Raw genomic sequence first — 27213 nt, 5'->3', positions numbered from 1 at the left:
TACGAATGGAATTATCTATTCGTCATTTTAATAATACACATTTTTCCAAGATTTTCCAGGCAAACTTTAGCAAAATCAATTCCTGCAGTTCACACATTGACCCCTAGTCCACTCAAACTTGGGTTTCCTCACTTTTGTGCGCACTCGATACTCCTTCTTCTCATTCAGATTATTTTCAGTCATTCTTTTTCATATATACAAGCATTCCAGACGACACTTTGACAACTCTTAGGTTGAATATTTACAAGTGTTTACAAACACAAGTTTGTTGACCAGGTTTTGTTTTCTTGCTGTTTATGTGTAACGAATTCAATTGTCTGTGCGATTAATTTAACCATAAGTTATGGCCCACAGAGCATGCTGGATAACCCCCTTTACGGGTACTTGGACTGTTCTTTGTAGCGTTTTCGCATAAATTCCTATTCATTTTCATCATGTGTTTTGTCATAATTACAACAAATTGTTCAATAACACAAGTAAACCAAATATATATTTGAACTAAATTAAAGCAGTACTCCTGCAAGGGTATGTAGAAACATAAGGTCACCGGTCATTTTCTCTTATATTCCACCAGCACAGTTTACTCAGTGTTAGGAAGTCTGGGAAAATTAAACAGATAAAGGGTGACAAATTTTACATATCAAACTTCATCGAAACACATTGTTAATAATTACGAGAGCAAGAAAATAACTTTCATAGAGCTGCTTATGCCCCAAAAGCAGCTAAGCAAAACATAATCATGCTTACCCGAAAATGTTACTATACAAAACATCATGTCCTATGTACAGTTTGTGTTTGTCATCCTTCTATATAAGCAATAATAGTATTTGCTAAAGCTCTATGAAATTGAGCAGATGGTAACAAATTGCTCATTACTCATCACCGCGCCCATACATATTACCCAATTTAAACATGTTTATATTCACGTGCAGTAAATATTTCAAGAGATCAATACTTCAAAATTACGTAGGAACACTTATATTAGAGTCTACAAAAAAGAAGACAATAATTGACATCTAGAAAAAACGTCATTACATTATGCTTGCTAATTTCAATATTGAAAAAAACTCAATAAATATATTATAATTATTTACTTTTTTTTGAAGAAACAGATTTAGAGGCAGCCAACAAACAACTTTATTTCGCATCATAATACCTCGGTGGTCCTAATACCTGCGCTGAATACCTGCGCATGTATTTTATACAAAGAATGCTTTTTACGAGGAATATTTTACTCTACTAAATATAGTATAATAAAGTTTCAACATACGTCATCACCATTCCGAGGAAGGTATACGCCATGTTTTGTTTAGTTCCGTAATGAATATATACATTGTACACATAAATCTTTTAACAATTGTTTTTAATCATTATTTGCCTTTAAAACATGACTTTTTTTTTAGGTTTTTGAGGTTATTATACTTAACTCTTTGAAAGGGTGATTTTGTTTTTTATTTCAATGTGAACACTATCTCACATCTAGTGTTCACATCTTTACCTGTAAAGTGCGATTAACTTGTATTCGGACGATCTTCTCGTCGAGGGAACTCGGCAAACTCCCATAGGGGGAACAAACACCAAGCTAGCAACAGCCAATCTCTCTCATACAAACATTGGTTTAAAGTATATGTTATTATGAATTACAAAAATCAAGAAATTATAAATTAGTAACTCGACGACAAGACTTACTTAGTCATTGTGAAACCAGCGGTATAGCTTGATATTTAGGATTCAAACCAAGAACCTTGTGGTTGCAAGTCCTGCAGTCTTGAACCACGGTGACATGAATTAATTTATTTGAATTGATTGAAAACAATTGAACTGAATAGTTCCTCGCCTGTGGCAGCATTATAAAATTGTAAAACTTAAACTTAATAAATGTTAACATATCACTTGAAATATATGCACTTAAAATAAATTAACAGAAATTGCTACAACTCAGTACAGTTTAAATTTGAGTGGACATTACATTGAATTTTGGTTAACTGTATCACGTTGTGATACCATTCACTATCGCAGAATAGAACTCAGTTCTGCTATTAGAACTCGCCCTGCTATAGGAACTCGTCCTAATAAGGTCCAACACAACTCGTCTTGCTATAGAACTCGTCCGCTTAGTCCGACAGAACTCGTCCTGCTATAGAGAAATCATACCACTCAGGGCTGACACTTGGGGAAATTACTAACAACGCTAACACCAATTGTTTTTATCAGATCGACTATTGGGCCTTATGTGTTGTTGTTGCTGTTGTTGTTGTTGTTCATGCGAGTAATGTTTGTTTGCCACACACAATAAATTTCTTCAATGAGTTGTCGTGGGTTTGAACCATTTTGTGGGTCCCGTTGTTCCTTACATGAGTCACAAATTATGGTTTTCATTGTTTTTCTCCCAATTGCAAGGCCCAGACCGAGTTCAATGTCCTTGGTACCCTAGACTGGACCATTCCATATATCTAAGAGGGGGTCAGACCAAGGGTTGGTGCATCTTGAATGGGCATACACAATTTGATACATGTGTTAGCATCAGGGCTGACATTGTGGAACGCCAAAGAGTCATTTAATAATCCTTTTGCAACCGCTGATCAAATTTGTCATCGGTCACCGGTTGTAAAAGACCACCATCAGTTATCAAATGCCTCTTTGGCGTTCCATACAACACATCCGCCACACATGTCTCTGGCAAAGTTGAGCCATTCCAACCGCCCATTTATTCAGGCAGTGCCAATAATTTGGGCATGCACTCTGAGCAGCTCTTTAGACATGCACCATTTTCGCTAGACGGCGCACCCTGTACAGATTATTGAAAATTAAGAGGTATATGTACAGTATAGAATGTAGTCTACTGACAGCACACTGTTTTTAAGTATATAGTGGCAGTGTCACTTGAAGAGTTGTATATTAATTCACCCTTTCGTTTGTCATAGACAAGTATCAAAATAATACAAATAAAAACATTTGAAAGATAAAACTATATTGAAGCATGGAGCAATTGCTCCATGATTGAAGGCACCCGTTATAGTTTCCACACTGCACCATCATCTTCATGCATCTGTCATTTCAGCGATACTCTAGACTTGCTCCCGCAGTTCCTGATCCGGTGGCGTGGAGTATCTGTCCCTGTTTATAGATAATGTGGATGGAGAAAAAAATAATGAAAAATGAAAAGTTTCTTGTGAACAAAGACCAACAGTGGTTGCTTTCGAACTTAAGTTTAAAGGATTTGGGAACTTTTTCAAAATGTTGATAGATTTACATTAAACTTACAGGGTTTGAAGATAATGATAGTGGAAAGCTTCCCTTGAAATAATACTTACTGAGGTGCTGCAGTTTTTGAGAAATGAGTAAAACAACGTCATGAAAATACGTTTTGTAAATGCTTAAAATAATTTTGGTCTCATGAGACCAAAATTATTTTCATGACATTGTTTTACTCATTTCCCAAAAACTACAGCACCTCAGCACGTAGTATTTTCAGGGAAGCTTTCTACTATCATTATCTTCAAACTGTGTAAGTTTAGTGTAAGTCTGTGGACATTGTGTTTTGTGTCCTACAAAAAGTACAAACACCCTTTAAGCCACGACGACCCAGACCTCGCTTCGATTCATTACAAAATAATATTTATGGATGAAGCTCTGTCTTTTACACTCAAGGTAAATCCTATTCCTCAACACTGTAGGAATTAAGGGACATATGTTGCCAAAAGGAACACTAAGCACTTGAGCCTTTTCAAAATGACATTATTAAAGGCAGTGGACACTATTGGTTATTGTCAAAGACTAGCCTTCACAGTTTGTGTATCTCAACATATGCATAAAATCACTAATTTGAGAAAATTTGAGCTCAATCGGTCATCGAAGTTGCGAGATAATAAATGAAAGAAAAAAACACCCATGTCATACGAGGTTGTGTGCGTTTAGATGGTTGATTTCGGGACCTCAAGTTCTAAATGTGAGGTATCGAAATCAAATTCGTGGAAAAATACTTCTTTCTCGAAAACTACGTCACTTCAGAGGGAGCCGTTTCTCACAATGTTTTATACCATCAGCCTCTCCACATTACTCGTCACCAAGTGAGGTTTTACGGCTAATAATTATTTTGAGTAATTACCAATAGTGTCCACTGCCTTTAAGAGAATTTCAGTTCCCACTCTTACCGTCTTTTCCAATAGACACCTGCAACCCCAGTAACCACTACACCGTAGATAGCAAGAATCACTACTAAGCCAATCAAAACTGAAGATTCAGTAGGTCTCTGCTTTTGTTTCAGAAAGTTACCACCTATTGGGAATACACACATATCAAAACAATTATAATTAAGGAAATTAAGTTCGTCCTTTGAAATTTGAATAACCTGACAAAAGTTTTGTTTTTGCCAATGTGGTTACTAATACCGAGAGCGCCCGGCTCAAACCTATGTCCCTCGAAATGCAGCAGTAAGGATGATATTATATTAGGACTATTGTTACCGGGAGGCGAATTTGCTTTCTTTTCCAAAACGACATTGCAATGATTTGGTGAAAAAGCTGCCGTCGATTTCACAAAACTCTTCCTAACTTAAGATTAATCTTAGGACTAAGAACGAGTCCCAACCCTGCACTGTAGCATATCATGTAGACATTAAGAATTATCCTAAGTTAGGAAGAGTTACTCGTCCTAACTCGAGATAAGACGAGTCCTAACTCTTTGTGAAATCAACGGCATGATGACGTAATCTGACGGAAAGAGCCAATCACAGCGGCAGGGGAAAAATATTGCTATGTTACTGGGAATGGCTTATTGTTACGTGAAGTGTAGATCGCCCCAATGACACCATTGGCAGCAGCCAACTTGTACACGGCCTACGAAATGGGAGTCATTCATTTCGATTCAATTCACATACACATTTATTTCCAAACATGGTACTATATGGAGCAAAGTAAAGATAACTTCATTAGAGGATAAAAATGAGAACATGACAACCTTTACACTCGGTGGTTCATATTCACAATTTTCACGAGAACTCATTTTCAAAGCGTTATATCGCTAAAATAATTATGTAATGTTAAACTTTGTTTTTCACAAAGCAGGCAATATAAGACGTTATAGTTAAAGGGTATATTTTAGCGACTAATTATAACACATTCGGCGCCCGTATGGTGCTTTAAGGTTCACCATCAACGGTGTACTTTTATCACTAAATAATTCACAGTCTACTATCGGTAATGGGCAATTTGTCCTTCACCAGTTAAGCTCAATTTAGAAACCCAAAACATTTGCTGCTTGGATTACAAACAACGGAACATAAGGTCCGCCATTTGTTTAGTCAATTTTGATTCTACAAGATAGTGGACAGTAATGATCCATGAAATTACACAAACCATACAATTTCAATTTATATTCATGTTATCACAACATTTTACCTTTGACATATCTTTACAACAACGGTTGTTTCCAAAACAAACTATTACACTGACCAAAGCGCCAAACCCGAAGGAAGTGTTTCCCTTTAAAGTAGTCGCACAACATCGGCAAACAGTATTGTCCAAAGGCCCACCCTTCGTGTATCACAACTTATATAAAAAAAATAACAAACCTGTGAGAATTTAGGAGAAAATAACGAGAAAACCCACCTTTGTTTCATGTCATGACACGTTTCGCCGTGTCATGATATGTGTTTAAAATAAATCCGTTATTCTCGATATCGAGAGAATTTATGATTTGTTAATGTTTTCTCAAAAAGTGAATCATTTCTTGGAATAATATTTCACCATTACCTTCTGTAAACCCTGTAAGTTTTTTGTAAATCTGTGAACTTAAAAAAACCAATTCTGTTCAGAAAGTGTCCAATGGCTTTAAACAGGAGCCAGTCACTGGCCCCATTGTTCGTTTGGGGAGAATAAAACGACTAAAATTGCATTGTGCTGTTGAGGTTCTTTCAAAGAAATTATAATTTCAACACATCGAGGTCCTAATGTAAAACAGACGAGACTGATTATTTATAAATACCGCACACAAAAATCCTTGTCATTTTCACCTCGACATTATAATTGTCAATGCGCTCATTTGCAATCACATCCAACATTTTGTATGCTATAACCAGTTTCCAGTTTTTGCTTCAACACACGTTTAGGTCAGGCTACATTTAGGTCTATTCAGTTGCAATAGTGTGGGATCATCAATAGTTCGTTTTGTTTGGGTAATTTCCATTTGCATAACTTAAAACAAACATATTTAAAAATAACAACAGTTATAACAGTAATTGAATTTCTAATAGTACAAATGGAGGTAACATCCGGAAGAGGTACAACCCTTCTGAAGTGGAGTACCTACATTGCTTTATAGGTTAAAAAATAACTGAATTGAATGCGAAAATGTATAATCAAGAACAATGAAATTATACTATCCCGAGTCAACTAAATAATTAGACTAAAAATGTGAAGGATTTTTTTTTACTTCACATATTTAGTATGTAGCTGCCGTCGATTTCACTATAAACTCTTCCTAACTTAGGATCAATCGTAGGACTCAGGACGAGTTAAGTTCCTTGACCATGATAGACGTTAGGACGCACTGAACCCATCCTAAGTTAGGACAGGTTACTTGTCTGTGCGGCACCCAGGTCCGGGCAACATTTAGGTACATGTTTGGGGCTACATTTAGGTCCGGGCTACATTTAGGTACATGTTTGGTGCTACATTTAGGTCAGGCTACCATTAAGGCTCAGGCTACATTAAGGTGCCGCACACTCGTCCCAACTAGAGGTAGGATTAATCCTATCGTTTCGTGAAGTCGGCTGCAGAAATATCGCTCGAGGCTGCAGAAATATCGCTTGAGTCATGATTACATTAGAGGTATTTTAATAAAAATATAATTTTGATAACGGACCACACAAAACATTTAATGCACCAATGATTTGATAAACAGGTGTTGAATTGAATGCCGTTAAATTCTTCATCCGCTCAACCATGAACCTGGTTAACAAAAGGCAGATTATAGTACAGTCATTTCAATAAGCCCAAAATATTGAGGAATTCATGCAAAACGGAAATTGAGATTTTAGATGTTAGTTCGAAGTTGAAGGAAAGAAAGTGTTTTGAATCGCATAAAGGTCTGCACAATATTGGTAAGAGTGACAATACAAATAGGTTTCACAGATTTGCACATGGTCCTAAAAATTTTAACTTTTTTGTAAACAGTTTTGCTTGATATGAAATTCTTTAAAAAACAAAAAAAAACTAGAGAATTGAGTAAAACAAATAGTTGGCACTCTCGCGAATCCAAAACCCGATGTTTGAAAACAGAGAAACAATAGAACAAGGAAAGAGGGTATGAATGGGTAGCAAGGGGAGGGGAGGGCGGGTTGGCATTACCGAGGTACTGTATCCGGCGTGGATGGGGTTAAGGAGATTCAGTGATTTATGGAAAAGGAGTTTATGGAGGTAGGGGAATTCTTTCTGGGGGGGAGGGGAGGGGGAGGGGAAGGGGTGGGAGAAGGGGAGGGGGTGGGAGAAGGGGAGGGGGCGGGGTTTGAGAAGACTCGGTGGAGAAGGAAAATGGAATGAAGAGATTGTGGAAAAGGGGGTTTGGCTGGGAAGTTGGGGTGACTCATTATTGTAGAGTAGGACACGGGAATGAGATGCGCAATGGATGTGGAGGGGAGGGTGGATGATTGTTGTGTTGATGACGTCACGTTGGTAGGAAAAATGGAGAAAAGATAAGGGGTTTGCATCTGGCAGGTGGGGGGGGGGGGGGGTGGATTGAAAAGGGGTGATTTTGGATGGGGAAGTTTCGGAGATAGGACCGATTGATGTACTGACAGGGGGACGGTGCAGATGGAGGAATCAAGTTGGGACAAATTTTAGAGCAATTTTTATTTACTGCATCAGTTTAAATTTTCAGTCAATAACATTCAAGTAATAATTAAGATTTTAAATATAATTTACAAATAATTTTTAATCAACTGCATTAGTTTCCTTTATCAATACACTACTCATATAAAAATATAACAACGGTATTTACTCGTCTCATAAATAACTCTTTAGTGTGATAAATAATGTGTTTAAAATTAATGTTCTCTTTATTTAAAATTTTTTAAAGATTTTTTTTCATAATGAGGATATAATGATCACTATACACTGCGAAATCAGGGGTTGAAAAATTGACATCATGGGTGTTGTTACTTAGATATAGAGAGAATCAACATTAATATCAGGGTTTCAAAATAACACAAATGCAATTGCGTTAGTATAGAAATAACTGTTACTTTAACACCATAATGATGTAAACTTTGATTCCTTATTGTGAAACCCTCATGATGTAAATTTTAACACCCCAATTTTTGCAGTGTTGATGTAATTTATTCATGGTAACAACTTTAATAAAACCATCAATATAAAATTGTATTAATTTTGGTCCTAATATTGGATTTTGAAATCAAATGGAAGCATGCGGACGCATGACAGCAGACTTGCCATGTAAATTCATTGTGCGCGGGCTCGGCACTGCGAAAAATAATACAAATTACGGGCCAAAATGTCATTGAGCTGTTTGAGCACAACAGTTGCTATAATAAGCACAAAACAAAGTTGCTTAGACTAAATAAGGAACCAGCCAAAATACCATGTAACATAGAGCTTTTTGACTGGTATCCTGCTTAAGTTTTGCTTAGCAGAGATTGTATATAAATGTTTAGCTATGTGAAGTTGTGCCAAGGTCTAGAGTCAAAGTCTCCGATTGAATAAGTTGATTTTGAGTGAAGTTCTTCGGTAAAATCCGAGTACTCTAATTTTAATTCATTGAATTTACAAACATCGCTCGATGTTTTTACATGTGTTTACATGGGTAGATCGCAGGGAGATGTTCAGAACTCACAACAATAGGAATATTGTCGCAAATTCACATTATCAAACAATATTTACACAATTAAATATACTTTATCCGGCTAGCTAAACGAAAAACGAATTTTTTATATATAAATACTTCGTCTCGGTAAAATTATCAAGAACCAGGCCTCGTTGGGATTAAACCACTAGCTGAAAACCTCTTCACCACACATTGATTCCCTTATTTTAGACTTCCATTATTACAAAAATAAATGTTTATACTTCCTTTCCTTTCATTTCCTGTAAGTTGATCCATCCATCTTGTTAATTGCACGCAAGGAATTGTCAGTTTGTATTATTATTAACACTGTTTAATAATCATTATTTATTTGTTGCTTATTCATAGATAATATATTTCCACAAAATGTCCAATATACCGAATGCTTAAGTTTCCTTAAGCTTAGAACATGACTGAGCGCATTAAGCAGGAAGTTGTTTTAAAAAATGTAATAATACAGTTATTTCAGCTCATACTATATCTAATAAAAAAAATAGCGACATGAAACAGTCGCCAGGAGTTGGTTTACGACTGTTTTACACTTCATCATCCAGTCGCTTGGTGATTTCCTTTATACGATTCCGGCGGACGTTGATCTGTAGGGGGATGAGTTCTTTCTTCAAAATAAGAACCTCGATCTCAAGTTCGAGCTTACTGATCTCCAGTTCCTTGCGTTCAACGACCAATGAGTCTTCAGTGGCGGTGTCCACGGTTTCAGCATTCCGGGAGACATTTGCTATTGCAGTCAGTTGCCTCAGAAGGGATGACGCTGTTTATATATTTTGAATTATTGTGTTAAGTAGGATTTGAAACTTAGCAATGTGGGAGTACAAATTAAGCGTGGTGTGCTGTAACACCATGTGTTATAAATCTCTCGTGGTTGTTCTGAGAAAAACAGAACCCGATTTCACAGAAAATATTGCTTAAAAATGATGTTCTGCTAAGCAGAAATAAGCAGGATACCAGCCAAAAGTTGTACTTATGACATGGTAGTTTGGCAGGTAATCTAATTGTGGTAAGCATCATCATGTTATGCTTACTACTTTGTGTGCCGAAGCAGCTGTATGCAAGTGGGCCCTTGTGGTTTGATATACCGTCCCAGGTTCTTCTCAGAACAACATACCGCAAAAGAGTTTTCAAACATGGTGTACCCGCAAATCTCACCTAACCATTTGGTTACCATTATAAGGAACAATTACACCGTAGAGGAAAAAAAAAACACATAATGAGTCCACCTTTAGAAAAAGGTATGTCCTAATATTCAACCATGGAGGAATAAAAACATCTCGCTCCATGATTCACCATTATACAACATACGCCCCACAAGACATAAACCGAGATCAGAATGTCTAATTTGTTTGAACTTCCTGCTACTAGTCTTTCGTAAAAAGCTTTCACATTTTATGAAGGAAATGACTATAGGAACACACCATCCGCTTAGGTACATTTCATTTTCAAACAAAAACAAACTACGACCAAAGGTTCAACAAACATTAACTTCGAGCAGACATGTTCTTTGTTTAACTTAGATTTTTTGCACTTTGTCCATCTTAGATTTGAACTCTCCACGCGTAGGTTTATGATTAATTACCTTTTCATGTTTGCAAATAGGAGGAAGCGCTTCAGTCACATTGTTCCTGACACTGCATGCAAGTCAAGTGCATTGTGTACGAGTACAATATGTGTTAGAAGTAACAAACCACACAAGCTACGACAATGAGTATACAATGATCACAGCGGCATTTTCGAAACCATTGCTTGGAAGCCCAGTACCAGAAGTATACGCTTTCTTAATTACCGACGGAGCCCAAGCCGGTGCCTCGAACCCAATCCGTTTCGGAAAGGCCGAAGTGCCTATGCGGGAAAAGATTAAGGTATTACTTTGATGCATACTATTGAGTGATTTTTACCCACCGATTTTGAAACTTGCGGAGTGGTTAAGGACAAATGACTGCTGTGTTATGTAACAACGACGAATAGACCGCGACAATTGTACCCATTTAATGAAAGACATTTCTTTTGATTTTCATTTTCATGTTGAGCATTTAAATTTGGGTTGCACTTTGACCAAGTTCAACTGGTTTAATTTATATAGCTTGTTTCCAGGTCAAGCTAACATGACCGACATTTGTCTTTCGACCAATCATCCTATGAAGCAGCGTCTACACAACATCCAAATCTATTGTAATTATTGACCAAAAAAAATGCCATGGTGGGTCATGCATCCGTAACATAGGATGCATGACCCATTATTGTGTGCGAACGACACAGTGAAGTCAGCCAATGCCACAGATGTGCACTGGGAATGAGTAGTACATGAAAGAATGATAATGCCAACCGCAATATTGGGGGTATACGTGGCTTGTTGTCGATCAAATTAAATATGCAGCTAAAGAGCTTAAACACACTAGACACTATTGGTAATTGTCAAAGACCAGTCGTGTCACTTGATGTATCTCAACATATGCATAAAATAACAAACCTGTGAAAATCTGAGCTCGATTGGTCGTCGGAGTTGCGAGAAAAAAACCCAGAAAAAACACTCTTGTCACACGAAGTTGTGTGCTTTCAGATGCTTGATTTCGATACCTCAAATTCTAAATCTGAGGTCTTGAAATCAAATTCGTTGATAATTACTTCTTTCTTGAAAACTACGTCACTTCAGAGGGAGCCGTTTCTCACAATGTTTTATACTATCAACCATTACTCGTTACCAAGTACGGTTTTTATGCTAATTATTATTTTGAGTAATTACCACTAGTGTCCACTGCCTTTAGGCAGCGTGTATATTTTGAGTTGTCGAAGACCAGTAGGCGTATACTCACTTGATGTTTCCCAATATATGATACAATGTTAACAAACCTGTGGAAATGTGGGCTCAATATCGACGTTGAACTAATGACATGGGATTGTTGTGTTTGCATGGAATGTGTGTGTTTCGGATGCTGGGGAAAGGCTGCATGCCATGGACCATGAAAGTCAATTACAGCTGCGTTGATGATCGTATTCTGACGTCCTTACATACTTAAGTAGGGAACAATTTGAGTTAAAACTTACCGGTTGCTTTGGGTGGCGTCGGTGTTGGCCCAACATCAATACAGCAGTCTAAGTAAGATTCGAATTTTAAAGAAAAAAAGTTGCAACGGTAAATAAATAAAACAAGTGAATGGATTCCATTGCACTGCAAAGACTTGGCCATTAGTGACACCATTATAATGTTGGCACAAATTCACACAGAAGAGATAACCACAATTTACAGTGTGTTAAAATACTATAAACAAATGCAATTTTTTTTTGCAGAAATTAGTATTATTCAACATCCCTGTTGTTAGTTTTGATTATAGGTATCTATAATGCGACGACACCCATGGTGTTAATTTTAACACCCCAGTGTGTACAGTGAATAATTATTTTAGGGACAATTTATGAAGTATTGTTACAAAACCATTAGCTGCACCAACGTTGTTCTTCGTTTTATGTACAGATTTTAAATTACAAATCTGCTATAGGGATTGTGTACAAAGTCATCTAAAAGCTGTTTATTTATGGACTCTTAGATCGATTTCAGAAAGATGGTCCTAACTCTAGGACTTGGATTCTTTAGGAGTTATTAGAAACTTAAGGCTTGAGTTACTCGTCCTAACTCGAGATAAGAATAATAGTCTTGACTCTTTGTGAAACACATTATTACTGGGGTGGATTTCACAAAGAGTTAAGACTAGTCTTGTCTTGTCTCGAGTTAGAATGAGTTACTCGTCCTAACTTAGGACTCTGGCCTTAAGTTTTTAATATCTCCTAAGACATAGTCCTAAAGCTAGGACTATAGTTAGTCCTCGACTTACTGTTAAGCGACATGTGCGATTGACTGGTTTCATCATTTCTCTCGTAGATATATTTGAACACCGCTGTTACGTTACATACACGGTGACCGACGCACACCGGGCTGTGAATCTCAAGGGAGGAATCGTCTCGTTTGACGGCCTGGTGCGAAGGGATATCGCTGCTGGAGACGCCATTTACCAGGTAGGAAACTGCATAGTCGAAATGACACTCGTCCTTGGTGTTCAGTACAACATGTTTGCCTTCATTGGGGTAAGCGATTTCGCTCTGACTGTTTCCTTCTTCGATGCTCAAACTAAAGAGTGGTTCTGGAACAGTGAACATCAAACGATATAAAGTTTTAAATGTCATATTTTCAGTTACAAAATATTAAAAATTGTGAGAGATTTAACTTGATTTGTATCAACTTACAAGATGGAACGTTATCTCTATTATTTTGTGTGCAGTTATGTTTTTTTACAATGGTCGTGTACTGTAACGTTTTCCTGTGTAAGGATTTTTGTATTAAAAAATATTCTATTGGTCCAGGTATGGAGTTTCACGGAGGCAACGCAGCTAATAGCCTGCGTTGCATTGCTTGTCCTATAGGTGCTCCTCCAAAAGTGTTTCATAGACTCAGATTTGGAAGTGCCTTTTTCAAAATGAAAATGCCCTTGCCCTCACACAGATGACATTTCAGGTCTGCAGTTCTATGAAAGCTTATCTAGGCTGAGAGTTTATAGCACTGCAACAACTGGGGTGTTAAATTGATTCCTATTTGTATCTTTATGTGAGAATACTGCCACGGTGTTAATTTCACCAACGATATAGTAATGTGGATAAATAACACCATGTTGGTGTAGTCACATATAGATACCAGGAAGAATCAGTATAACAGCCAAGTTTTAGCAGGGAATAAGTTGTTTTTAATTTTGTTGAGTCCTTTTGTCGGTTCAGTGATGAATGAGCTGCAGATCAAAGCTATGACAAGGTGTTGGGATTTTGACCACAAATACTGTACCATTTGTTGTTTTATTTATTTATAGCATGACTAGTGTTTTTAAGTTTGGACACAAAAACCATAATGTAGGGACTTCGAACACTATGTGGACTTACCGTGTCCACTTGCAGTCAGTTCATAGAACAAAGACATGTCCACAGAGTGTATTATAAAACAGCTGTGTGTCTGGGAGTGTTTTTTCACACCAAGATTCAGTGTTTGGCAATTGAACAAAATATAAAAAGTTATATATTTTGTTTCCTCTTAATCTAATCCAACATTGTAAAAAAAAACTGTTCCACGCGTTAAATAAGATACTTGTGTATTTCAAAAGCAGAAAGAGAGATAATAAAAGACTCACAACAGATATTCAAAAAGAGGAAATTCATAGCAAAAACTTACCAGGACAAACCACGATGTTCAAATTGTTGCTCGAACTACTTTGTGTCAGGAGATTAACATTCGGTGCATCCTCAGCAACCAGCATACAGCCGTAGGTAAACGAACCGGCTTGCTCTGCCTTCACCCTGAACAATGTGAACAGAACCTCCACAGTGACAGAGGTCGAGCTGGTTTTTGTAACGGTATGGTTGACCAAGGTCTCGCAGCCATCCACCACGCTAGTCGCCACTGGGATCTCCTCACCGCCCTTCTTCACGAACAGTTTGTGGCGATACTCGCCGGAAACGGCTCCGGTAACGGGGTAGTGCAGGAAATTTCGAGTTTCGCACTTGAGGACTAAGGACTCGTGGTTTGGTACAAAGACGGTCCTATTTCCCACCATTTCTCTGCTGAAGATTTTTGTCCCTGCAAGGAAAACAAACCGTAACATGGCAGTTAAAGGCATGGACACCAATAAGTAATTGTCATAGACCAGTCTTCTCACTTGGTGTATCTCGACATGTGCTTTAAAATAACAAACCTGTGAAAATTTGAACTCAATTTGGTCGTCGAAGTTGCGAGAGAATAATGAAAGAAAAAACACCATTGTCACATGAAGTTGTGTGCTTTCATATGCCTTGAGTTCAAGACCTCAGCTGAGGTATCGAATTAAATTTAAATAATTATTTTAGTGAGAATTTACTTCTCTCTGAAAAACCACGTTATCAGAGGGAGCCGTTTCTCACAATGTTTTTTTTTTTGCATCAACTGTTCTCCGTTACTCGTTGCCAAGTTTATTTTTATGCTAACAACTAATTTGAGTAATACTTACCAAAAGTGTCCAGTGCCTTCAAAGGCAACGCATACACACCTTTGGTTTTGAAACCATTCGATCACTTTAATCTGATGCGTTTTAATTACATGCATCATGTATTCTATGTCTAGTGATCACATCACTCATCCCAATGATAGGTCCACAATTGAAAATACTGTACGCAAGTCAAGGTATTTACTTGTACATGTATGCTGACTGGTTCATGATTTTTTTTTTTTTTTTTTTTTTTAATAATCCCAGGGATTCTCATTTATTTGCCACTGTCTCTTGTCTCAATATTCGTACAAACAGTCATTTTCTTTGTTCCCCCCTCTTTTTCACGGGAGGAAATTATTTATTTAACCTTAAAATTAAAGTTAAATAAACTTTACATTTACCGGATTTTAATGGCAAATTTTATTGGCGGATTTTAACGGCAAATTATTTACTATACCATTAATTGTTGGTAGCGCTCTTTTTTTTTTAAATCGTAAATGTAGATTATACTACCAAAAACTAACCTGTGGAAATTTCATTCCTAAAGGAGGTAGTATTTTTTAGATAGTGCCGAAAATCTGAAACGGTTATGTCTACGCGGAAAAGAATAACCCGTAAATGGATTTACACAATTTCCAAGAAGCGTTTCATGCATCGAATGTTTCTTGGATCGACAATTTGTTGAATTCCTTTCTCGAAAACCACATTCCTGTGAAGGGAATCGTTTCTCAAAATGGTATATTACACTATCAGTTGTTGTGCTTCTTACCAAGTTTTGATGGTCAATATTTTTTTTTTTTTTTTTTTAATAACCAAGGGTAGGCCATTCAAGGTGTTTTCGAAACGAAATTGTACATTTTGGAAGATTTGTGCGATAGAGAAAATGGTTAAAGCCAGTGGACACTATTGGTAATTACTCAAAATAATTATTGGCACAAAACCTTTCTTGGTGACGAGTAATGGGGAGAGGTTGGTGGTATAAAACACCGTGAGAAACGGCTCCCTCTGAAGTGCCATAGTTTTCGAGAAAGAAGTAATTTTCCACGAATTTGATTAGGAACTTGAGGTCTCAAAATCAGCCATCTGAAAGCACACAACTTCGTGTGACAAGGGTGTTTTTTCTTTCATTAATATCTCGCAACTTGGACGACCGATTGACCTCAAATTTTCACAGGTTTGTTATTTTATGCATATGTTGAGATACACCAACTGTGAAGGCTAGTCGTTGACAATTACCAATAGTGTCCATTGTCTTTAAAAACATGAGCACAAGCAAAATACTTACATGCGTCAGCTTGTCCTGCAAGAAGCACGCAGCCCACCATCATCAGTGCGACGAGGTTCATTGTTGGGAGTTCCATATTGTTCTGTAGAGAATGAGAGTGTGTTTGTAATTAACGGTGATGGATAGATCAGTGATCAGACGTTGCTGTAATGGCACACTTCGTAAGCTACGAGTTATGTTGTATCGGTTTGACTGTCTGGAACGAATTGAAGATCTGCTGGAGCACGGCCGCTATTTATAATAAAAAAAACGTGTAGAAGGGGAAATCCCTCCTACGGCAAATCTATTTTTAGAGAGTACGGGCTCAATGTAGTGGAAGTCCCATGTGCGGAAATTGAAAGTGGTGAGACTATGACGTTTACCAATTTAAGGAACAAAACTTCAAAAAATGTCCTTATCTCTAGTCTTTAACTCAATAAAACTTGTTTAAATTGTTACATTCGGAAAGCCATTTCCTTATTCGGAATGACAATTTTGGCGTAATAGTGAATAGTGAAAGAAAAGGGAGTTTCACTTTTACTTACTGGCAGCAAGAAGAGGAATTTCAGAAAACTATTTTCTCATCCCAAAAGGTAAATGAGTAATGCTTCATTTGGCTCAGTGCCATCTCGCCGTATTGAGTAACAAAATGTTGACAATAATGGGTCAAAAGAGAACTTCAAAGAGTAAAATTGAAATTTACGTAACTCCTCTATTTCCACCCTATCAAGAAAGATAACAAATACATAAATAGAAAATGACAGAGACTGATAAACAGTGATATAGGATAGTGTGTTTGAATTTTTTTTATCAATATAAACCACAAGGGAAACTGACTGGGTAAATTTGAATTTTTTTTAATAATCAGTGGTATAAATCATTTGCACTTCCAGCTTTGATATCATTGCAACTCGAATGAAAGCCGCAATGTTTCAAGGTGAATTTCAGAAGAACCAAGAAAAGTAAACTTTCTATAAGACTGTGCTATAGTCTCGCTTGTATTCGAACACTGGGGCCCGATAAAGAGCGCGAGTTTGTTTCCTTCACGTTGAAGATGTCGAAGCAATGTACCAAAGTCTTCCCACTAAAACGGGACCGCCTCGTCATTGAATGAAGTTTTTAGTGGGATTGGTTGGTTCATATAGAGTAAGGTGGCTGATTTGGTCGCACCATTGGTCCTTTCTCTGTATGGTTGCACGACGGGTTTATTGAAATCTAGAGGATCGGAATGAATTACCTCTCAAATAAAAGCAACATGGTGCATATACAACACCTTTGATTCAATTGATATCTTATCACCTCAATGTGTATTTATTGTCGCCCAAACAACCTTTTCCTTTCAAGAACGCACGGCCCAAAATGTTATTGTAAGCCAACAAAAATTGTAACAGAACTGCTACTGATAATACTTATGAGGGCACGCACTATATTATAACACCCAATGCACAGTTCATAGAACGACAATAGCTTTAGACCGGTAATTCGTGTTCTTCTGTACCTCAAAATTGCCTTTCTCATCGTTCTTTCATTCAAAGGGGATTTTGTTTTCCCAAATCGATTAAAAAAGGGAACCTTAAACAACAAAAGTTTTTTTATGATGGCTATGCTACTACTACAGAAAAGAAACAAGTCGGAAACCCTGACACTGAAGCTATGGGGGGAGGGGGCGTAACCAGGCATTCGTATGGGACGGGGTGAGGAAGCGGGAGGGGGGGTTCAGAATTAGGGGGAGGGGGTAAGTACGAAAACAAACCATTTATTTGTGCAATTTTGTATTGTCGCCCCTATAGTTACGCTGCTGTGTCATACATATTACCAACCCCCAGATAATGCTTTCCTTCTGAGGTGAACTATCAGATACCCATTTTCTTATTCTGATTGGCACGTCGAAATAAAACACAATGAGATATCCTGACAACTTTATAAGCAATCTATTCCATTTGCTGTGTTCTCGAGAACGAACGGACCACGTCAATTACTGTTGACAGTTTGCGCAAGTTGGCAATGACATTGAATGACTTTCCCGTTTCACAGATGGTAAAAAAGGCAGTGCTGATGCATCATACCTTGAATTGGTCATTAAACACCCGTAACGTCTAGACACAAACAACCGCGCACCAACAACACCCCCAACATACCCACCCGCATCTCAAAAATGCATCCTTGCCGCTCTTTTGTTCTTTCTTTTGTTCTTGCTTTTGTCCTTGCACTAAATATCCTTCCCGTTAACTGTGAACACAAAATCATCTGTGGAACCCCTGCTTTAGTTTCCTCTGTTTGTTCTGTTTATGGTCTCCATAATATAGGTACCGAATATGAACAAACATAGTTGTGCGTCCGTAGGTAGTACACATGTGCATGTATAGACATATCATAATGTTTAGATGATCTTCCCATCAAGGGAACTCTGCAAACCCCTACAGAGGGATATAAACGCCAAGCTGGCAACAGCAACTCTCTCTGATTGCACATTATGAATTGCACAAATCGAGAAAGTGTGATTCAGTAACTAAACGACAATATTTGCCTCACATTTTGCCTCATATTTTACCTTTAAATTTGGTACAGTTCTGTCATTTTGCCCTTTGTTTCCCGCTAATAAATACGCTTGCTTAATTTGTTTTGTTTTCATAAACATTGAACGCTATTTAGTATCGTTAGCTTTGCCCTTGAGTGGGCCCTGATAAAAAATGTATTACTGACACACAAAACGTGCCCTTGGCGTTACAAAGCATTTTTGATAAAGAATTATGCTTACATTTTTGTTGTTGTCACAATATTGATTTATCGGTGATAGACCCTTTGAGTTTTTGATACAAAAAGAACACAACGCTCAGTTCCCGCGGGAACTCAGTTTGCTGTACGCTGGGAAAACCCGTACCCTGCTTTAGAATGCAGATTATAATTGTCAACGCTAAAAATCTTTCCACGGCTCGATTTCCAACGCACTTTGATTCTCTTGTAAGATTGAGTAATTCTTGCCATATTTTTGTATTTTGGTATCGCACTTGGCTGAGAAGATTTAGATCAGCTTAGAAGCCTAGGCCTACATAAGCTTTCGATAGTTCAAAGCGTTCATAGACAAAAAATAAACTCGGTTCTTTTTCCCCTAATACAATAAAAAATTACAAATGAAAAATTAAAGAGGATTTGAATGAAACAGATGTTTTATTATATCTTTGTTCAGCACCCCGAACAAAGATATTAGGGACCTTTAGAAAGGGTGCAGGTGCGGGATGCAATGAGGAGACCGCCATGGCTATAGATAACTTAGTTGGTAGAGCCGCACGTTAAACCAAAGGTCGTTGGTTCGAATCCCCACTCCAGTCAAATTTACTTTAGTCAACCCTAAACAGTTTTAGAGATACAAAAAGAGTGGAACACAACTTAACGACACATTTCTGAATATTTTACGGATAATATAAAACTGTATTGGGGATTCCAAGACTTCTGGTTCGAGACAACGGTTCCCTTTTGGTGCCCCCCCGCCTCCACATTCTGGGGATTCCCCTTTTCATTCCCGTCTGCTGCAACACGGTGTCAGCACAGCATCCAGGGTATATCTTGCTAATTTATAATATGTGAAACGAGGGTTCTCCCGGGGGACACTTTCAATTCATTTGAGCATATGGTGGAGTAGTCTTGGTTCCAAGACGTTCGCATGACTCAATTCCATTAGTTATCACGAGTATTGTATAAGATAGTTACGTGTATTATAAGATGGTGACGTCTTGGTCAAAGACTAATGGTGAAGGCCTGACAGGGATCATGTAATTTTCTCGAAATCAGACTCCGACAAAACCAAAAGGGGTGTCACTAATCATAGTTTATGATGTGAAACACCTGAACAGAATGGAAAGAAATTTTTGTTTAAAGGAATTCAGATTGCCAAAGGTCAATTTGATCACACGGTGACGTCATCCTCAGCGTCACCATTATTATCAGACAAAGGCTAGTGAAGAGGCTTAATGGTTTACTTGTATACAGATTTGATTTAAAGGGAATGTATACAATAATTATTGTAAATATTGTCAATAAGAATATTTACTCCAGGTTAGTTTCTGTACAGCTGAAGACTTTGGTGTTGAGAGAAATTGTCAGGTCTTATTTGAAATGTGTACCACGAAGATATTTGGCAAGTGAGTTATTTGCAACATACGTCCAACGTGGCATTTTAAGTTCGACAAGGTTTGCCTGACAAGGTTTGTCGGACACAATGGGTAGTCGGAAATTATTTGTCGATCTTAAAATGTTTCTTGGACTCAATGGTTTGATAAACCTAATTGGTGTACACAATAGATAGAACATAATGGTTTGTCGGGCAAGTTGGTTCAGCTTTTGTCGTCGGACACGGTGGCTAAAAAGCTTGTCGGACATAATGGTTGAATACATAATATGTTGGACTCAATGGATACTTCATGGTTTGTCGGACAGAATGGATAAGACATAAATTGGATGTCGAACACAATGTTTTTTTTCTTTGGCGAAGTTAATGGTTTCTTCTGAGAAAATTGGTAGAATGGCTTGTGTTGTCCACATGGGATCGACATAATGGTCCGTGTCGGATTGTATCGGACATTATTGGTATTATGACATGATTGTTTTGTCCGACATCATTTTTTAACAGTCTTTCGGACTCATTGGGTTGGACTAATTCCATGTCGGACACAAATGGTCTGTTTAATTAGCATAAAAGAAAGAAATTTTTGACAAAAATGTATTATATTTCTCAAAGCATTTAGTACCGGAGCACCGACGTCAAGTTGTTTTAAAGTCAGACTTTGAAAATAATATCGAAGTCTCACATAGCGCATTGATCTATCAACAAAGTACTCATGGCGCTTAGTAAATATCTTGATATATAGAAAGAGAGTTTATTGAAAGTTATGAATTCTGAGACCAAATTATGTAGCACTTTGTAACGATTTACAGGGTGCTACGGCGCATACAGCAGCCATAGCCAGGAACACCGGGGCGAACTCCTTCTCTTTTCGATAAGTGCACTGGGTTCGTTTACATGCGTTACACAACACATGGGACCAACGGCTTTACGTTCCATCCGAAGGACGAAGCAATGGTTTTAACTTTAAAGAGTGTCTTGCTTAAGGACACAAGTGTCATGGCTGGGGATTCGAACCCACACTATGCTGATCAGAAACACCAGAGTTTTAATTCGGTGCTCTTAACTGCTCGGCCGCGACACTTTAGGCAAGTTAACCTTCTCACGATTCAAACCGGACTACCTTTTCTCAAATGAACTAAAACAAAAACCCAATTAATCAATGACGATCCCTAAACATGATTCACGACTGCACTCTGCGGTACCAGCAGAAAAACAACCCACGCTCAATGTCATTCTAGCGTGGTTTTTTTTCTGCTGGTACCGCTCACCTTAATTTCCAAAATTGGTTTAAAAGGTTATTTAAATTTGGGTCAGCAAAGTTAAACAATACAATTGTTAAGTCAATGTTAATCGGTAAAAACAAAAAAACAACTTTAGTAATTGATTGTTCAAAGGGGGAGTGCCGTGGACAGTTTCCTGATTGGCGATAAAGTCTACACCAAAAACCACAATTTCCTAAAAATTCCCCTCCTCCAGGCACCCGGTGGGTTCAGCATTGTGATGAATAATAAATATTTCTATTATTCAAGAAGCTTACTCATTAATGCGGCCAGAAACAAAGGGTTCCTTCCGGACCCACACATACAATTCAATTTGCGGGGTTGAGTTGAACAATGACAATATCGTCTGGGATTTAAATTTACACCTGTCAGTTTCCTTTGTGGTTTATACTTTGACAATTCTATTTAGGATGAGACTGACCCCATGGTTTTCGTATTATCCTACCGACGTCGAAACGTCGAGTTAAACCAACGGTTCTTTTCAGAACCACCCCAACTCATTTAGAGATAGTTATTACATGGTGTTACCGCAAACTCTTCTATATCTAACTTCTCCAGTTCATCTCAAAGCGCACAGACTTCTCTGTGATTGCTATATTATGCGCTATACAATCTCGGTTCAGTATACGTCTTTATTGCCATCAATTTTATAAAAGAGTAATTACCAAATGTATACCTGGAGCTCCAGAAGAACATGATCGATGATGTAATGTTCATAATCATCCTTTGCTTGCACACCCCACTAAGCATTCGCTGGTCGCTTCATCACTAATTACATCCCCGCCATGCAAAGTGTCAAATTCTTTATAAATGAGTGATGATCTTTTGAAGTAAAGAAGAAACTATAAGTAGGTCTAAGTGTGAGTGTTTGCTCTGAAAAGAGCCGGTGTGGTCTCGACGTTTCGAACAATATACTCTGCTCGTCTTCAGGAAAAGTAAAGTGTTTGAGAGAGCGGATCAACAACTAAACAATCTGTACTGAAGAAAACACAAAAGAGATGATTGTCCCCAAAACCAACAATGCAATATCACACTGAACATACAGCATCAAAATTATTGGCAAGAGCCTACATACGACCTTTTGTATTTTTTACCTTTTTTTTTTTAATCAAAATTTATGATCCTATTTAATATAATGGTCACAACTTGTGAACATTATATTAAATAGAATTGTGAACAGTATATTAAATAGGATCATAAATTTTGATTTAAGCTAGCCCGGTATTGTACGATATTATTGTTAGCAGATGTGAACTGAACAGTGTTTTGTATATGTTTTGCTATAGATCCAAAGACTACACACTGCAGAGATTGAACTATTTGAGTACATTCAAAGTTCAGTGCAAAACAGCCAAATTATAGCCATAATAGACCCCAGGACCTCTCACCATGAAGGAAGAACCTTTATGCCCAGACTTAACTGTTGTTTATATACAAAACGGGGCAGAGGTGGGCTTGTCTGCCCTGCTGGCCCTTCAACTTCATATAGTGTGTGTGTACAGCACAGAGGTAGCCTTGATTCAAGGCTGTTGGCGTAGTGTGCCCCGGCCCGGTGCGCGGCACGATTCGGCAACAAAAACTGCACGCAGTGTAAACACGAACAACGTATACATTGTTTGTGCAGTACAGTATATAGTATGTGTACATACGCTGTACACGTATTATATGCACTGTGTTATGTATGGGGGGGGGGGGGGTGGGGGGTGCGCTGGCGGAATTCAGTGATGGGGACTGGGATTTTGCAGGTCCTGGCTGGAGCGCCTTGATGAAGGCTACATAGAGGAAGAGCCCCAATAAAAGGCTAGGACATAGGGTATTCCCCAGACTTGCCCAATACTTCCGACACAATATTTTCCTCTTTTGCAAATAAAACCCCTCCCACCAGTCAACCGTCAGAACCACACAGTGGCCACCACGCCCGTACCGAGCGAATGTGTTTTTGTACTGAATCTTCCTCTTAAGATTGTTTTCCAGTTTTTGGTTTGATGGATTTTCCACTCTGTGCATTTTCTATGGTTTGAGTGGACTTTTACAAAGTCTTCTAATTATTATTGCGAATAATAAAAAAAAAATGTCAATGCAAATTGAGCACAAACGTACGACCCCAATACTTCAAGACACTATTTTCTATTTGTGCAGTATTGTGTTTGTGAGATTTTTCCCACTATGTACATTTTTCAATGGTGCGAGTGGAATATTACAATTAAAACTACTAATTGCTACGCGTGGGCGGGGTTCTAGGGTCCGCAGCATCACCTGATGTCTGGCAAATACCAGTACTGAAGGACCGGAGGACCATTATGAAAATGATTATAATAATAATGACTGTAAACAGATTAGTATTCACAAACAAAAATACGAACACACACAAATAATAAACCAGTTTCGATTTGAATAACCAAAATGTCAAGTAGGGGCATCTTTGAACCTTGCTAGTGTTGTGCAAATCTGTGAATTTGTAGACCTATATTTCCAATCTTTACCCATTCATTGCAAACCCCCATTTAATTGCAAACCCCTAAGATGTGTATTTATCAGAGTCCGGATCCGAGTCCGGATACGAGTCCTTTTTGAAGGACTTGACCCCCCCCCCCCCCTCGGACACCCCCCCCTTCGGACACCAAGGACTCGGACTCGGACACAAGGACTCGACTACAACCTTAACCATCCCCTCCTCCCTAACCCGGGGTAAAAGTGTGTGATGTTCAATCGGATCGAGAACTCATCTTAAAGGCAGTGGACACTATTGGTAATTACTCAAAATAATTATCAGCATAACACCTTTCTTGGTAACGAGTAATTGGGATAGGTTGATGGTGTAAAACGATGTGAGGAACGGCTCCCTCTGAAGTACCATAGTTTTCGAGAAAGAAGTATTTTTCCATGAATTTGATTTCGAGACCTCAAGTTTAGAACTTGTCAACCATCTAAACGCACACAACTTCGTGTGACAAGGGTGTTTTTTTCTTTCATTATTATCTCGCAACTTCGATGACCGATTGAGCTCAAATTTTCTTAAATTAGTTATTTTTTGCATATGTTGAGATACACCAACTGTGAAGGCTAGTCTTTGACAGTTACCAATACTGTCCACTGCCTTTAAAAGGACACATTGCCTTTGGTTCGAGCGCTTTGAGTTAGTACACGCGTTTGTAGTTAAATTCATTGCGTTGCAAGGGACACTTAAAAGATAGCCTATGATTCACATGAATCCCTTGCATAAATTGTCCCCGTTTTTTGGTGTCAATTCATGACAGAACACAGCCCCCTATTTTGTAGAACCAGAGTGTTGACTCAACAAACTTGCAGGGACCGTGTTCCGCTAGTTGTGTTTCAAGAGGCAATAATGTGTGGTTTTCACACTATCTCACTATCTAATGGTGTTTTTGTGCATACTTTTTAAACAATATAAAGGATTATTCCAAACAACAAATGTTTGAGAGATTTAAAGGCACTATGAGCCCCTTTAAGATTAATCTTATATTGTGTAACCATGGCAGAAGTATTGAAATCGACGAGACAAAGTCGACTATTGTCGTCTATTGTGAAGCCACAACTTCTACTTTAAATCAATATTTTGAAGGTAATGGTTTGTAGCAGAGGGATCTCTGAAAAGTTGTCCATAATTGTTCCCCTAGTGTTGTTGACTTTCAATCAAGCCCAATTTAGGCCAAGGTCAGTTTGTTTTTGTACAGTGATGTTATTTATTTATTTAATGAGTACAACTTAAAGATGCTATATCAGATTTTTTGCTCCAAACATTAAAAAATAGATTTTTTGAGTGACTGGTATTTCAAAGAGTATCACCCGCTCTAACGAAAAAAAGTTTAACTTTTACTTTTTTATAAAACACATAAGAATTGGTCACGTGATATATTGTCGGTATCCCGACAAAAACTAATTTTGAGCACTTTATTACACTGCTACTAATAATTGGCGGACTTTTTCGAGCAATGGCCCCCATCTCGACCCCCATCAAAATACCCATTGAATTTTAAATCAAAATTGTGGGGTCAAATCGGCCAAAAATCTAACATAGCATCTTTAAATTCAACTACACACTATAAGGGCTACTAGTTTAAAGAACATACCTAAATTTTGATGAAATCAAACGGAGTGGATTCGATTTCAAGGCATCGAGAAACAACAAAACATTCTTTTAAAATAATGTTTTTAGCATAGCATTTAGCCTTGGTTGATGATGGGTTATTATTATTATATTATTATTATTATTATTCAGTCTGGTGTAGCCCACCCTTCAGAATGTATTATGAAAATTAATTTGTTCAGCAAGCATGATTCGTTCTAGTTGAATACCACACACATAGGTCCAAAGATCTTTCTTTAGGGCCTATGATGATTTTTTAGTAGAAGTGGGTCCCATGTCTAGTCCCGGCCGATTTCCTACCTTCTCCCAAGGTACACAAATACGTACATTAGTATATTATAGTTATAAGCAGGACAGTTCTTTTCAGAACTGAGAAGTCTCCCGAATCCCCCCCCCCAAAAAAAAAAAACAACACAAAATAGCAAGACAAGTTCTCTGAAGAACGCTATAATCTACAAAGCAAGTAGATATACAAAGGGTGTTACCACAAACCAAATACACCTAAAAGCAGTGGACACTATTGGTAATTGCTCAAAATAATTATTAGCATAAAAACCTTTCTTGGTATTGAGTAATGGGGAGCTGTTGATAGTATAAAACATTGTGAGAAACGGCTCCCTCTGAAGTAACATAGTTTTCGAGAAAGAAGTAATTTTCCACGAATTTGATTTTGAGGTCTCAAAATCAAGCAATATGAAAGCACACACCTTCGTGTGACACGGGTGTTTTTTCTTGCATTACTATTTCTCAACTTTGATGACCGATTGAGCTCAAATTTTCAAAGGTTTGTTGTTTCATGCATATTGACATACACCAAGTGAGAAGACATGGTCTTTGACAATTACCAATAGTATTCAGTGTCTTTAATATTTTTGTTTACAACATTAGTTTAAATGAGTAAAGCCCAGTGAAAAGATCGACAATGGTTGAGCTCAAAACTCATCGTGTGTATAAAGATTACCCCCACTGTACAACCACTTTCATTGAGTACAATTTCACTTCGCAATAACCTACTCCGCGGTAGTAGAATATTGCAAGAGAAGTTCTACAAGATCTTCCTAACAAAATACACATGGTGTTACCACATACCTAATAGAATTGTTGTTATCAGCATCAGTTTTAAGGTATATAGGGTTGATAGCAACAATTCATAAATGAGTTAAACCCAGAAAAATATTCAGCTAAAAACTCAGTGTATACAAAATTACATACAGTGTACCAGTGCGCCACATTATCGAGCTCAATGGTGTCACTTCGCCAGAGTCATGTACGTGTCAACACGTAGGCCTATTAAATTATTATCGGCATATTCCGCGTGCAGAAAATGGCGACATTGAAATAAACCCATACACACACAGTCATAAAACAACTTACGATTTGTTAGTTCCGCTTTAGCTTCCGTGGCGGTGACTTCCACTTTCCTTTCCACGAGGATAAGGGTGATTACATTAATGGTAGAGGGGGTATTGTACGCTTTATTTTGAGATAATCTATACACAAACATGTCAAAGAGAAAGGACCAAAAGAAGCTCCCTTGCTCTGTGTTGAATAACAAAATGTTCTTTTAA

The 27213-nt window shown here is 37.8% G+C and overlaps 1 protein-coding gene across 3 annotated transcripts; it reads right to left on the bottom strand.

Moving 5' to 3' along the window:
* Nucleotides 1-1447: 1447 nt before the first annotated feature.
* LOC117291262 lies at nucleotides 1448-27213 on the bottom strand. 3 transcript variants are annotated; one of them, XM_033772892.1, is made up of 6 exons: nucleotides 16156-16347; nucleotides 14081-14485; nucleotides 12702-13007; nucleotides 11917-11964; nucleotides 4155-4278; nucleotides 1448-3117 (listed from the first exon to the last, which is right to left on the bottom strand). In XM_033772892.1, the coding sequence occupies exons 1-6, from the start codon at nucleotides 16229-16231 to the stop codon at nucleotides 3069-3071; spliced, it is 1008 nt and encodes a 335-aa protein (XP_033628783.1). In that variant the 5' UTR covers nucleotides 16232-16347; the 3' UTR covers nucleotides 1448-3068. The 3 variants fall into 3 exon arrangements, with proteins under 3 accessions (XP_033628783.1, XP_033628782.1, XP_033628781.1); XM_033772891.1 differs by lacking the exons at nucleotides 1448-3117; nucleotides 4155-4278 and adding exons at nucleotides 9007-9628; nucleotides 27020-27213 and having other exon boundaries at nucleotides 16156-16237; XM_033772890.1 differs by lacking the exons at nucleotides 1448-3117; nucleotides 4155-4278 and adding an exon at nucleotides 9007-9628.

This window comes from Asterias rubens, chromosome 6, assembly GCF_902459465.1.
Source record: "Asterias rubens chromosome 6, eAstRub1.3, whole genome shotgun sequence".
NCBI lineage: Eukaryota > Metazoa > Echinodermata > Asteroidea > Forcipulatida > Asteriidae > Asterias > Asterias rubens.
Note: the sequence above shows the minus strand (reverse complement) of the source record. Positions and strands in the feature narration are given on the sequence as shown.